We start from the raw sequence: 14,619 nt of genomic DNA, 5'->3' as shown, positions 1-14,619 counted from the left end.
TTGCATGACACGACGGCTTTTAAGTGACCGTGCAGCAACGGGGCTCCTGCTAGTTCTAAAGGCCAGCTGCTGTTCCATCCCTTTAAGACTTACGGAGGAATAACTGCCTCACGGCGATGTGTCTGTCACCCGCCCCTGGCCATCCATAGCTTGTTGCCGTTTGATGTCGAGATCCTTGGGCTAGGGTCCCATATTCTTTCAAACAGTACGAGGCCTATACGTGTTATAGGTTAATGAATGCCATTACTTAGTACGACTAATACTACTACGGCTGCGCTGTTACATGTCTACGCAGGCTTCACGGTCATCGCCATTGACAGCGTGTGTTTTTGTACACTGTGTTCATATGTACACGCATATGTACGCACCTGCCATTGATACCTCGACGACTGTACGACTACTTCAGTGAAAGACATATCAACAACTGGTACACAGAGGTTAATATATTTCTAATAAACATGAATTTAAAAAATGCCGAATTATTTTATTCGGGTGAGTTGATAGGACATTTTACATTTAATGTTAAGCTTACATTTTTTTTAATTTACGTATTTTTTTACTTTCTAAAACACAGCAAAATACTTTGAACAAACCCCCCCCCCCCCAGATTTACCTCGTGGAATGTTGCTGCAAGTGCTGTTAACAAGTTTCTTATAAGATGACAATTGTACCAACATAATTGTTTTGTTGTGGCCACCCCCGGTGCTTTTGTTTTCCTAGTGCCAATGTTTACTTCACAAATTACTTATTTAAAGCTTATCTGACCTAAGGGTGGCTCCTAGTGTCATGGCCAGAAATCATACCCAGGTCTCTGGGACCACAGCACACAGCACGTTATAACCAATAAGTCACTGCTCCCCGACAAAAACACAATAACAAATGTGAGCGGAGGCATTCCGAATGTTTTCAGCAAAATAGATCGACGCGTGGGTGACCTGGCACGCAATTTTCTCAAGGTCGGTAGAGTAACACGCTGCTCGTTATCTTTCGGTGTTCCGAATCTAAGCACGCATAAAAAATATTCTGTACGTGCAGCATAAACACGTTCATGCTGGTGATCAAATCACGAGGGGGGTCGGGAGGCAAAACACACCCACAATAACCCGAGACGATGCCATTCATCCTGGAGAAAATGAGCGGACTTGTTCCAGCGCATTACGACGAATGATAAATTAAGCTCGTGACAGAAAGGCAGCCAAGGAAGACGGAAACATGCTTGAGCGGTCAACACAGATGGGCAGGGAGTTACACTACTAACTATTAAACTATTTTATATTTTACCAGCTAAGGCCCACTGAAGCTATGTGGCTCTTTTTTCAGAAGCGACCTGGCCATATAGCTCAACAAAGTGGCTTATCATGTGGATATGTATTGCAGCCAAATACTCTAAATGCACTTTATAAATGTGGATGGAAAAACCGGAGGACCCGGAGAAAAATCCACACGACCATGGGGAGAACACGCAAACTCCAAATATACAGGCGTCAGTGTGGGGATATAACCCACGACCTCCTGCATACCAGGCGAGGTAGTTAACATCTTGCCACTGCGAATGTAGTTTTAATTAACCAATAACAATGTTATCAAGAGGTTGCTATAATTGTACCTGACTGGTATGGGTACCCCCACAGCAAGTGCTTGACTGGTATAGACACTCCTATGCGGTAAAATAACGTAGGTTTTCAGTGATTTGAATTCTTCAATACATGTCAGGGTAGTGCCCTGCTGAATAAGGTCTGATGTGGATCATCACCATCCATGATCTATCCAATGCTAAATGAAGGCCTTTCCAAGGCAGCACCTGCACCCGAGCCGATTTCATCGCGACATCTCTGCGCAGGATATCGTCTCGGTCAGTCCTCCTTCTTTGGTCGCTACTCTGTCGTGAATCTCCACCACCAGCATTGGTGACACGGATCCCCCCTTGTAAAATAGCCGGGTAAATTGGCTAAACGGGATCATCTGTGTAAACAAAAACAAATGACAAATCGAAGTCTTAAGAAACATTTCTGTAAAGCAAAACTAAAACATGGAAGGCTTCACGTAACGGAGCATCTGATGTTGACAAAGCACCCTGCATAACGCTGGCGATATAATAACCAACACTGTCATTGTCGCACCACCGCAGGTAGACATCACCAGGTGAGAAGTTTTAATCGTATCGATTTAGTTAACAGGGCAGAGCACATAGCGGTGTGGACGGGGGTACGCACGCGTGTGAAAGCGGAGAGATTGATTTGCGGCGCAACACAATCTCTGGGATACTCTGCTGAACAAATACTCTACAATAAAAACGGGGATATTTAAGCAAACAATAATCGTAGCCCGCTGTAATTTTTTGTTGGCCAAAGAAAAAAGCTCCGGCCGCAAAATAAATACACAGTTAATGAATGCAAGCAAATTAAGCATTTCCCTCTTTATTTTAAATGAGGGTGAAAGTGAATGCCTTTTCGAAAAAGGAATTAAAAAGTTTTGACCACTCCTCATTATTTAAAAAAGTGCCGACTCACACTGATTACTTTGGTTTTTCAATGCAGTCGATCCCATTAGCATCACAATAATGTACTGCCATGAGCATTATTAACACGGCATACGCGTCAGCAAAAAATTATGCTTTTGAATTAAATTTTTAACACAAACTCTTCTCTCGCGTGACTATCTCATGATAGTAGTGGGTTGCAGCTTAATGACGTTTTCATGCATACAAATAAAAGGCCCCTTCTCATGCAATGCCTACTAGCCTCAGCCATACAAAGCTGCAACACGCATTTTGTGATATACTTCATTGGAAGTGGTGCCCCAATCGCAAAAAATACAACGCGTCCGTCAATAACACTGCTTGAAAAGGAGAAAATATATATATACACACAGCAAAACCTCAGTTATCCCGGCACTTTGCTATCCGGAATGCTCTATTAACTGGAATCAGACGGCAAGATAAATCTTCCTTCGCGTATGCGACAGCCACCTGGCATCTTGTCGTGCGCTTATCTGTTATTTACGGGAACTTCAGCATTGCTGCGGTAGTCTGTAAAGTGTACCGTACGACTGTGTACTGTACTCTAAACGGTCCCACTACTTCTCTACAATCCACCGACTGGTGAGCCCCTCTGTAAGAGATTCGATTATTGTTTCTTACATCGGAGTTAAAATGCAGGCTTTCAGTTTCTTCCTTGAAAAGTTTCACGTACTTGAAATACATTTGGCGAAGCATATAAGCCTAACTCGCAGATAAAACCGGCGTATTTGTTCAAACGGTATCCTCCATTCCCCATGGAAGCCACATCACCAAGTTATTGCTGTACTAGGCAACGTTTCGGGCAATGGCCCATCTTGGTGCTTCTTCATAGCAGGGACATCTGCAGAACTGCTCAATCGCTCAAATGCTATGTATCATGTACTGTGTATAAGGGGAAAAAAGTGATTATAGAATAATTTTATGATGTTTTATTTTTTATTATTGTATTATTTCCCTTCTACGTGACTTTACCGAAAGAACCAAGAAGATGAATCCCTGCAGTCACGAAAGCTTTAAATCGAAATTTAAAGTGATTATAGTTACATAATAAGATCCAGATTTGAAGCTTTCGTGACTGCAAGGATTCATATTCTTAGGTTTTTTCGGTAAAGTCACGTAGGTAAAACATCAAAATTAATAAAAAAAAAATAAAAAATCACAGCCGGATTAGCTGCAGCTAATCCGGCTGTGACGGTCCCACCTGATGACGGAGACTTGTGTTGCCTCCGAAACGTCGTGATTTTTTGTTTTATTTTATTTTTATTAATTTTGATGTTTTACCTACGTGACTTTACCGAAAAAACCTAAGAATACATAATAAGAGTTTATGGAAAAAGTTACAGGCAAGATTTGTATAAAAGACCAATTTTTTTTAAACAGGTTCATTTGATTTTTATGGATAAACTTTGTTAGCCGTGCGGAATATAGTAAAAAAATAAATCTCAACATATTTTGATTTAAAAAAGAAAGCCTGGAGAAAAAAATAATAATACACAACACCATTGAAAGAAGATCACAGAAATTGTGGCCATGAAACAACGCTGCAAAAATGAGGGCCTCTTGTGAAACGCTGCTGCTGCTGCTGTCTGTCCCGCATGTAATGAACGGAGCACGCAAAGCCATAATGGATTCCGGCCGGGCCTGTGCATTGCCACAGGCGGTGAACTGGGGGGCTCCTGGCCAGATCCAATAGGCGGCGAATGGGTGGGGGGGGGCACAACGGGGACAGAATCATAATGTTTATTTATACTGGAGGAATCCGATGAGCTTTCAAGCTCTTTTTCACAGATGTCCTGTCGGGGCAGATAAGAACGTTGCAACAGCAAAACGTACAAAAACACGATCGGAGTGCAAAGTACGATTTGGGTACCGGGCCCCTGGCCATATCCAACTGGTTGGTTGCAAATTCACTCGCTTTATTGACAATGGAATCAATTGATTCGAACCAATTGTAATTAAAAGGCGACATGGTCACGCGTGCACACGCGCACACATGCATGCGTCCGTTCAGCTCTGTTGCGCGTGTCGTCACGGACACATTTCGGTGTGTGACCGTTGCGTGCGTTCCGTTGGTGTAAAGAAAGGTTGGTGCTTCAGCAGCTGATGAAACGATAATTCGATTTTTTTTCGATTTAAAGCTTTCGTGACTGCAGGGATTCATCTTCTTGGTTCTTTCGGTAAAGTCACATAGAAGGGAAATAATAAAATAATAAAACATAAAAAAATAATTCTCACGACGTTTCGGCTGCTTGCGTTGTGGCCGAAACGTCGTGATAATTATTTTATTATGTTTTTTTTATTACTTCCCTTCTACGTGACTTTACCGAGAGAACCAATAAGATGAATTCTATTCTTACGCATGGCAATCTGTTCAAGAGCTAAATGTCAATGTGGAGGTATGATAGCCACAAGAACGCTTCAGGAGGGAGTGTGCAGCTCTACTATTCCTCCGTAGAAGGAGCGTAGACTACAGCGGCTTACTGCATGGTCCGTAGTTTTAGTTACAGGGCCACAATCACACTGCTGTGGCTTGAGTCTTGAATTTTCCATTCATGAAGAAGATGTGTACGTCGACCTGTTGGCGTTCTGATGCGGTTGATGGTTACACCACCGGTGTCAAGGAGGAGGAGTTTGGGTCTCAAATGTGGTATTGAAACCATAATGTACTGTATCTTTACAAAGTCCTATTGGCCAAAGCATCAATACGAACATTACATATTTAAAGTGTAACTCTCGGGAAAAAATATTTTATGCACAATTAGTTTTAATAGACACAGCAGTAAATATCAGGCACACTGGATTATGCCAACACTTGTGAATGACTTGAAGATTGTTAATCCGCTGTGTGCTGGCCTGCCTCACGTGCGTGTTTTATCAACGCCAACGCAACCGCAGACTGCAGCTGCTCGAGTTTAGTTTGCTCTCAACGTCTTGTCAAGAGCAAAACTCCCCAGTGCTCAGGGATTGAGGGTTACATTTAAAATCCTTCTGTTCACACAACACACAGCGGCTTTTGCACATTGCCGGCCCCACTCGGGCGCTTTGAACCACCTAATAGTAGTTCTTCACCGCCCGATGCATCACGACTTTGGACGGGGATGATCCTTTAGCCATCCGGATTCACCGTTATGGAACAATCTCTCCATGAACGTCAGAGGGGAAGTTCGTTTACATAAATTGAAACCTCAACTAAAGACCCGTCTTTTAATTGCAACTGTAATACACCTTGAAGCTCGCTGGATATCAGCTGTTACTGCATTTTTTCCCGATTTTACGAAATTATCTTTAGGAGACTGAACTTTTTATTATTTACACATTATATTTTCTACAGTATATCGTTATACTGACATTTATAGATTTTTTTTTTCTTGACATAGTCTTAAGGATTGGGCATTCGTATATTTTTAGCTCATGAAAAGCGCTTTAAGATTCCCGTATTCATGTGCAATGCAACTAGATATATATCAACAAAGATCGATTGTTGCGCCGTATACCGGGCACTCTGACTGATTGATCACTTGCGGTGGGGTAAATGTGGGTATCCCAACCGTATTCATCACAAAGGTCAATAACGAAGAGAGATCTTAACACGTAGGCTTTTGCGACCAATATCATCCATAAGAGAGGTTTTTGTTTAAATCGCGTAAACATATAAATGTGTCGTTAAAATCCGCCACTACCTGGACACAGCCAACTAGTAAGGGTTGTCATGTAAACAGAACGTGGCCAATTCGTCACTAGTACAGCACTAACCGGTGTGTTGGAGAGCCAAGCCACAACATTTACAAACACAAGTACAACGTTTCGCAAGTAATTACAACTAGCTTCATCAGGCACACTGGATTAAGTCAACACTAATTGACTAGTGACGAATTGGCACGTTCTGTTTACGTGACAACCCTTACTAGTTGGCTGTGTCGCGTGGTGGCGGCGTTTAACGACACATTTATATATTTACGCGATCTAACCCACAAAACCTCTATTGTGAAGAGAGAGCTAGTAAACTCTACGTCACTTTAACACGTGGGCTTTTGCGACGTGTAGGTGGCGAATAGAGTGAAACAGCGCCAAGTGATAATACATACAATAAACACAAGGTAAAGCCCTTGCTCACAAGCAGCCCGACTTCTTCCAGATTTAAAATGTTGCTCTTGTACTCAACACGTGGTATCTATTGCAAATCCAAGTTATTCGGAACGCCGGTAAAACGTATGGAACTTGACACCTCCTTCCATAAAATGTATCATATTGGTGAACAGGACAAGCATTTATACGCTCTTTATATTTGGTGGAACAAACACATTTAAGACGGTTTCGAGTGAATTCAGCTAAATATAATAGAGGCCACACAATGGGATTGCAACAATCAGCGCCCGCCTGTGAAACCAACGTGCGCATCACAGCACACGACGCCGCTAATGTTCACTTCAGAGAAACCATTTAGTTTCGGAAAAAGAGTTTGGATAAAGAAAATGTCGCTCAACTTACGACAATAACAAGGAAGGAAAAGTTGGCATACTTCTTGTCTTCCGTGACTGCAGGAATTCATATTCTTTGGGTCAAAATTTTCTTGCTGTGGTTTTCACACCTGATGATGATTGCTTGTGTTGCAATCGAAACGTCGTGAGAATGTTATTGTTTTATTATTATTATTTTATTATTCCCCTTCTACGTGACTTCACCGAAAGAACCAAGAATAAGTTCAAAGAAAATAACGACCGCTTGTGTTGCGATCAAAACGTAATTTTTGTTATTTTTTTTTAACCTGTCTACGTGACTTTACCGAAAGACCCAAACAATAAGTAGGCATACGTATGAATTCTGTAACCATTATGAACGTGCGTTTTTCCTCCAAAGAATTTAATATGCGATGATAATGGGAGCACTTGTGGCAGGTGCGCAGCAAGCAGTATGTCCGTAGGCCACAATGAGACAACTAGGCTCAGCTGGGGAGATAATGGGCAACCCCCCTTTGATCTACGTGGCCAGTTTTCCATACAGCAAGTTCCTAATAACAACACAACTTAATATTCAAGTTCTGTTCATATCGGATCCCTTTACACGATTTATCGTACCCCTGTAACAGACAGACGAACAGAACTTAACGCTTCTTATCCTGAGTTTGAAAGCGTAAAGAAAAAACAGGACACTTTGATCTGTGTGAGTAAGGTTATTCCTTCAACTTCTCAATTTATACATTTCCGCTTGTTAAACTTTTAGTTAATTTAGTAAATGGATTCTTAAGATGCATTTATAATATAATTATTTTTATGCTGAGTATCTGCTGTGTCCTGTACAGAGCTTTGAGATCCTTGACGAAAAGCGCTATATAAGTGGAATTACTGTATTGTTATTAATCAACACCCAGTGACTGCAAACGTGGGAATACGTATACACCTTTAAATTGGTGACAATGGCCTTCAAATGCAAACACAATCAAACAAAACAAGAAGCTGACTTGAACACGTTACCTATCAGAGGAGTTGACGAGTATGACCAGGACGTCGGGGAAGCCGTCCATGTTGTAGTCTCCCATGTGCAGCGTGATGGGCAGGCCGAAGCCTGTGGGGCTCTCGTTGGCCTTCATCCCTTTGAAGCGCCATTCCACGTCTCTGTTACGGAAACTGCCCGACACGTTGGTCCACTGCGGGGAGAAAGAGGCGGGGAGTCGCAGTGAGCAGAAGAAGGAAGGGGGGGGGCCACGGCATCGGAGGCAAGAGGGGCAGCAACGGGTGTCACTCAGCCGCTCGCACCATCTTCACACAATACCTGGACCAACAAGTTCAAGTTAACTTAAATAATCTCCTTGCTTAAATGAGCAAAAATTTAATTTTGGATGTTGGGTTCTTCACCGACTTGTATGTACGTATGTATGTATGTATATTGAACTTATTTCGCACTGTGCGTAGCCAACTGTGCTTATCATAGGCGCGAGGGAAGGACAACCGACAAAACACAAAAAGCACTTCTAAAGAAATGAGGCTTCAATCTAGATGATTTAAAAGTGCATAGCGCCAGTGGCTTCCGAATATTGGAAGGAAGAGCGTTTCAGACAGCCGCAAAGGCGCATCTAAAAGAGCGCGATTCAGTCTTTGTTCGATGGTCAGCCAAAAGCCGCTGCGATGATGAACGGAGTTCGCCTGATGTTTTATGCTCCTTGACGAGATCAGCAAGGTATTTGGGTTTATTTATGGAAAGCACTTCGTGTGTAATGAGTGCTACCTTACAATGTAATCGTTCGGCAACCGGAAGCCAATGCAGCTCAGGAGACAGGACTGCCTTGCAAAATTGCAATTGTACCTTTGGACAGTCTACCTAACCCACGCGGAATAAGCAATAATTTAAGTTTTGATCAACAATTATTGCTTTAAAGTTGGATTTCACGAGAATATGGTATTATGCTTATTTCTATCGCAACATTGTTACTTGTAATCCTCCACTAAACTTGACATTCACATTTTAAAATGGGCCAGCAGTGTCTGCTGCGGCTTAAGGGACGACGGTTCTTGTTGGGTAAAATAGGGCCTTTGATGTGATCAAAGGTTTTCTGGGAAAGAGGGCTCTAAGGGAGATCGTGCTGAATTGTTTGAGATGGGAATGCGATGTTTCCCCCCTTCCAAACATGAACCCTAAAAGGCCAACATGACAGCCTGGGACATACAACACTTTTACTTATTTGTTCATGAAATCATTGGATTAAATATTCACTAAATCCATTCAGATTACCCTACTGGCCAGTCTGATTTTTTTTACAGTTTACCAACAAGCAAATGCTAGAGTTGAAGTGAATGAAATTGTCCTTTTTTTCTTTTAAAGCGAGAGCCCTCATTAACTCTATTGACACACCTGGTGTTGGCAAAACAGAAAGTAAATACAAACACCGGCACACTGGCTCGCTTATCTAATTGGACACAATTACATTTGGCTACAGCACTACCTTATAATCTTGGGGGGGGGGGGAGATTTCACCTTTAAATGAAAATTTCATTCAACTGCTTCTCAGCAGACATTTTTTGGGTGAGCTTTGCCGAGCAAATGCCAATAATGGAGAATGAGTGCAGTGTCGCGAGGCTTCCATTGTGTGCAGTTTCCATATCGGCAAAAAATGTGGCGCACTGTGAATTCGGCGAGTGAAGCCAAAGTGTCCGTGTTTTATATACACACGTTTTTGCCTCATTTTCATTTAAGACTAACATCATTTTTATTATTAACCTTGTTTCCCTTCCTGCGGGGTTTGATGATAAACGTCTCGGCTGCCTGATGCCGTCACACGCCTGCTGTTGCTGTGGCTGCTGGACTGAGTCTTGAGAAAAATGTCAAAATGTGAAAGGGAGGTGCGATGGAAATTGCTCGATGATTGACGCCAGCGATTTGTGCCCCTATTTTACGTTTTTGCTTCAGAGTTGGCCACCGTTTTGCTGCACGGCTAAGTTTTGGCGATCCATCTCCACAGATTATCCAGGTTGCAGATTAAGCACGTCTGCAGAAATGAAAAAGATCATATATTCGTACGCACGACAGTTAAATTATTGTACGCATCTCACTTGTTATGGGTCAGTGGACTCGGTGCCCATGTGACCACAAATGTCAGCAAGATAAACCGATTACTTTAAGGGGCAATAAAAACAGAAGGCACATTCTACATCATCATCACCATTCTACACAAGTAAACAAGACGTGTTTATAGCCTCATTTGCATAGGGTTTTTGTACGATCCGGGTTTTAGTTTCATGCCGGCCAGCTCCCCCATCCCTCATTGCCCTGCATAATCTCGATTTGTTCATTGTGATTGTTCCGTTAAATGTAATAAGGACACGGCTCAATTTAGTTACCAGCATTGTTCAGATAATAACAATTTATTTTTGCTTATTTCAGTCGTAAAAAATAACATTTGTTTGGCATACATGTTATAGGAAGCTAAAGAAAACTCTTTGCCTGGATGCCAATATTATAATTGAGATTAAATCGATTAAAAATAGAAAATGTCCAAGTCATATTTACCTCAGGGGTAACAACATTGGGCAATGAAAGGATAAAATAAGCACAAACGAACCGCATTTCAAAACTCACCTTGGGCGAACTCAAAAAGTGCCTTCACCTATGCAGGAAACGTTCCCTTCGCCGAGCGTAATGGACCCTGTACTAGTTCTTGTCAAGTGCTGCCGGAACCCGCCATTTGAAAACGTTAACTTGCCGCCCCCTCGTCTATGGTTGAAACATTTGGGAGCACTAAACCCTTTGGGGCAAAGAGATCCTTTCCCCGAGGCCTCAAGAGTGTCCTCGCGACGCTGAGTTGCTCAAGTGCAGACCTCTGGATGGGGAACCGACAATAATCCGTTCTCATCCCAACTTCTGAGGGCGTTAACGTACCTTGACTCAGGAACAATTAAATGCCGAGAGGGGGCATCTCTCGCAGTGATCATACGGAGTAATTGAGACACATTCGGTAGTACTGCCAGAGCCCTGATAGTAGATTTATGCTTCTTGGTTCTTTCGGTAAAGTCACGTAGAATGGAAATAATAAAATAATAAAAATAAAACATAATAAAATAATTCTCACAACGTTTCGGCCACAACACAAGCAGCCGTCCTCAGGTGAAGAGGATGGCTGCTTGCGTTGTGGCCGAAACGTCGTGAGAATTATTTTATAATGTTTTTATTTTTATTATTTTATTATTTCCATTCTACGTGACTTTACCGAAAGAACCAAGAAGATGAATCCCTGCAGTCACGAAAGCTTTAAATCGAAATTTAGATTTCTGCTCTTACCCAGATCCGCTAAAAGTGTCTCGTGTGAGGTCTGCTTGTCAGCATCAGAAGGAGCCGAATGAGTTGTGCTCCTCTGAAGGAAAGGTAAACGCCTATCACCCTGTCAATCAGTACTCGCATCTGCAGCAGTGCTCTTACGTGCACACTGTGCACCACGCTTCATTAAGCCTAACAACTGCCTGCAGCATCCACACGCATTATTGAGGTGTTAGAGATATGTAATGTTACCACGAAGCGCTCTGATAAATAGGTTAACCTTGCATAAAGTCAATGTGCTGCATTTATTTAGGTTTGGAAAATTGCATGTAATTTTTCATCTCTACTGTCACGCTAACATTTCATTTCGGATGCTGAAAAGCTGATATAGGAATGTAATAGGATCTGCTAAATGCACTTAACTCCAATAAATTTTAAACGTATTCCTCGCTTGATAATATAATAATATAGACGCGTGGAATATTTTACGAGGTGGTTTTTTTACAAGTTCTTTTGTTCAGTACAACTTGCAAGGTATTATTCATTGCATACGCAAGTGCTACTTTCTTTTTTACATTCTCGCTATTGTACTTGCTGCACGTGATGCAACTAAGATGTCCCACCCGATCAAAACATGCGCGTGTTTCAGTTGTACTGTAATACTCTTAACATGGATATTTTCAGTTTAACACATAGGCATTCGCGCCCAATATCATCCATAATACAGGTTTTTATTGGGGTTAGATCGTGTTAATATATAAATGAAGCTAGTTGTAATTACTGGCAAAACGTCGTACTCAGATTGCAAATGTTGTGGCTTGGCTCTCCAACACACCGGTGTGCTGTACTTGTAACGAATTGGCACGTTCTGTTTAAGTGACAAACATTACTCATTGCTGTGTTGGGTGGTGGCGGGTTTAACGACACGTTTATATTTCCGCAATCTAACCCCCCCAAAAAAAACCCACCTGTATTACGGATGTATATTTTCCTCGACATTCTACAAGATCTCCCGCGTAGAACATTTTTTGCACGTTATTGCACTCTCACCCGCCTTATAAGGGATATGAATAAATTAATGAATGACAGTGACTGATGACCCATGCACGTAATTGCTGCCCAATCTCCCTTTCTTCACGAAGATAAGGCCAGGAAACTGCTGACGCGTGCCGCTGCCGACAACTATAGCCGGCCAGTAACCAGCGCAACACTGTGCACTGCAGGTGACCATCCTGCGATGATCGTAATGGCATTCGCAGATAATATCTGCCCCTCCAAGCGATTGCAACGCCACGGAATTCGTCAGCGTGCAATGCCGCCGGATTTAAAACAATTTCTCGACACACGCAGCACGCGATAAGCCGTCGCAAATGTGCCTGCCCAGCGACACGGCATTATGCTTTGAATGCTACTTATCTAACCAAGAGCACAGGGGCACAATGGGGAACGGAAACGACTTCTCAGTCCATTACAGCTGGCGTGCTGCAATGATCAGATGCGGGCACCCTGTTGTTTTCATTTTACATTAATAACGTCTTAATGGCCAGCCGTAATGTCTTGGTTTGTGTACATGCTGATCATCACAGTAATGCTATTACAAAACACAGCATCAACAGTGCGAGAGCTGACACGACAAAGGACGTCTAATGCCACCCGGGAGAGGTTTGAAGTGAAGTGTCTGCCCACGAGGCCATCTAGTCAACACGCACAAAACAAGTCAACACGCACCACCAGAGACTTGTCAGGCAACTTGAACGTGGAATAACTTCACCGTTGTCAATGAACAGTTGCCGATCCATCGTGCAGAAAATGAAGAGAAAAATAAATGGAGGGAGGGAGGGTGAACCTAGCTCGTGTCGGAGCAAAGTGACGGGGTTTGACCTTTCGTCTGCTAAGATGGTAGTTAATACGTTTCCCTGAGCCCAGCTTGAACGCTTTAATGGGATCTGTGGTTTGGATCAGCTTCACTGCTCACATGGCTGTTGCGACTCTCCCATCGGAAAAAATTAGACAGCTCCTCTACAAACAGATAATTTTACTCACTGCTGTGACTTGTACTTAAGCCTTAACTGGCTCACACCTGCTGCTCCATTAAATACTTCAGACTATAGCAAGTGCTGCCTTAAAAAAAAACAATTCACCCCATCCAACATTGGATTATGCAGCGTCTGAAATGGGTCCAGCTCTTATGATCACATTACAGGACCGGACTCAACCGCTTTAAAGCCTCCACAGCAATGAATCAACACGTGTACTTCAATCATTTTTAACACTGGACGCTACCAGGGGGTAATGATCAGGTTTTGAGAATTAATTATTGTCAGTGTGCTCAGATTCGCACGAATTGATGTAATGCAGTTCATTGTTGTTTTGGTTGAGAACTTTATCGGCAACGCTCAAGATAGACACGTGGTACACAAATGTGATCCTGATAAACCGTTTACGCTGCACTCTCCGTGTTCATCGGGAAGGTGAGGTTCGTCTCCTTCACTATTTTTTTCCGATAAAACACAATATCGGTGATAATTCAGAGCTTTGCCAAGCCACTGCTGGAAGGCCTTGCCATGCCTCGTCAGTCATGGGGAGATTTTGTGTTGTTTGCTCAACGATATTTCACCACGCTGGGTCAGTGCAAGTTGGTGAAGGGAGGGGGCCAAGATCAGTTAAGATATCATTCGTTACCGATGTCGACCGGGATTCGAACTCGGGTAGTCTGGCTTCATAGCGCACTGTGCCACGCAGCCGCCGTTTTTTTCTACATGTGGATGTTATCAATGCTTTGTGTTATTAAAGAGTTATGCATGATTAGAGAATTATGATATGGCTTTAAATAGTACATAAGGACCTTCGTAAGAATGTTTCCGAGACCTCATTATAAAAACCCTTTGACCTCCAACCTTGCAGGAGAATACACAAACACTAACACGTGTAAATGTGTACATATATTCAAATCATATATTACGCATTCACACACATCTCTTTCAAAACATAAAAACATACGGTATAGAGATGGAGAACATATGACACAATAGATATTGCTGCAGACGTCTAACCAAGTCAGTGGGTGATCGAGTCAGCACGACACAGTGAGTCAGCGCGCGAGATGGCCAATGCATGCGTTAGTGTGTGGGTGTGAGCGAGCAGGTGTGTCAGTGGGCAAATTGCACGTGCAGTGTGTGTGAGCAAAAAAATGCATGCGCGTGCGACTGAGTAAGTGTGAGCGAGCAAGGGTGTAAGTGCGTGAGCGAGTAAGTGCGTGAGTGAGCGTTTTAATGAGTGAGGGCGTGTGTGAGAAAGTGAGCGATTAAAGGCGTGAGCGAGTCAGTTTGTGAGCAAGTCTGCGAGTGAGCGTGTGA

General features: G+C 42.7%; 1 protein-coding gene across 1 annotated transcript in view; it reads right to left on the bottom strand.

The window, feature by feature from the left end:
• ITFG1 (integrin alpha FG-GAP repeat containing 1) overlaps positions 1-14,619 on the bottom strand; it is a 183,083-nt gene that overhangs the window by 114,842 nt on the left and 53,622 nt on the right. The window contains exon 10 of the mRNA XM_078868563.1: positions 7,990-8,162. Within this exon, the coding sequence (XP_078724689.1) occupies positions 7,990-8,162 (173 nt within the window). The remainder of the gene's footprint in view (positions 1-7,989; positions 8,163-14,619) is intronic.

This window comes from Lampetra fluviatilis, chromosome 26, assembly GCF_964198595.1.
Source record: "Lampetra fluviatilis chromosome 26, kcLamFluv1.1, whole genome shotgun sequence".
Taxonomy (NCBI): Eukaryota; Metazoa; Chordata; class Hyperoartia; order Petromyzontiformes; family Petromyzontidae; genus Lampetra; species Lampetra fluviatilis.
This window is presented reverse-complemented; position numbering and strand designations above follow the sequence as displayed.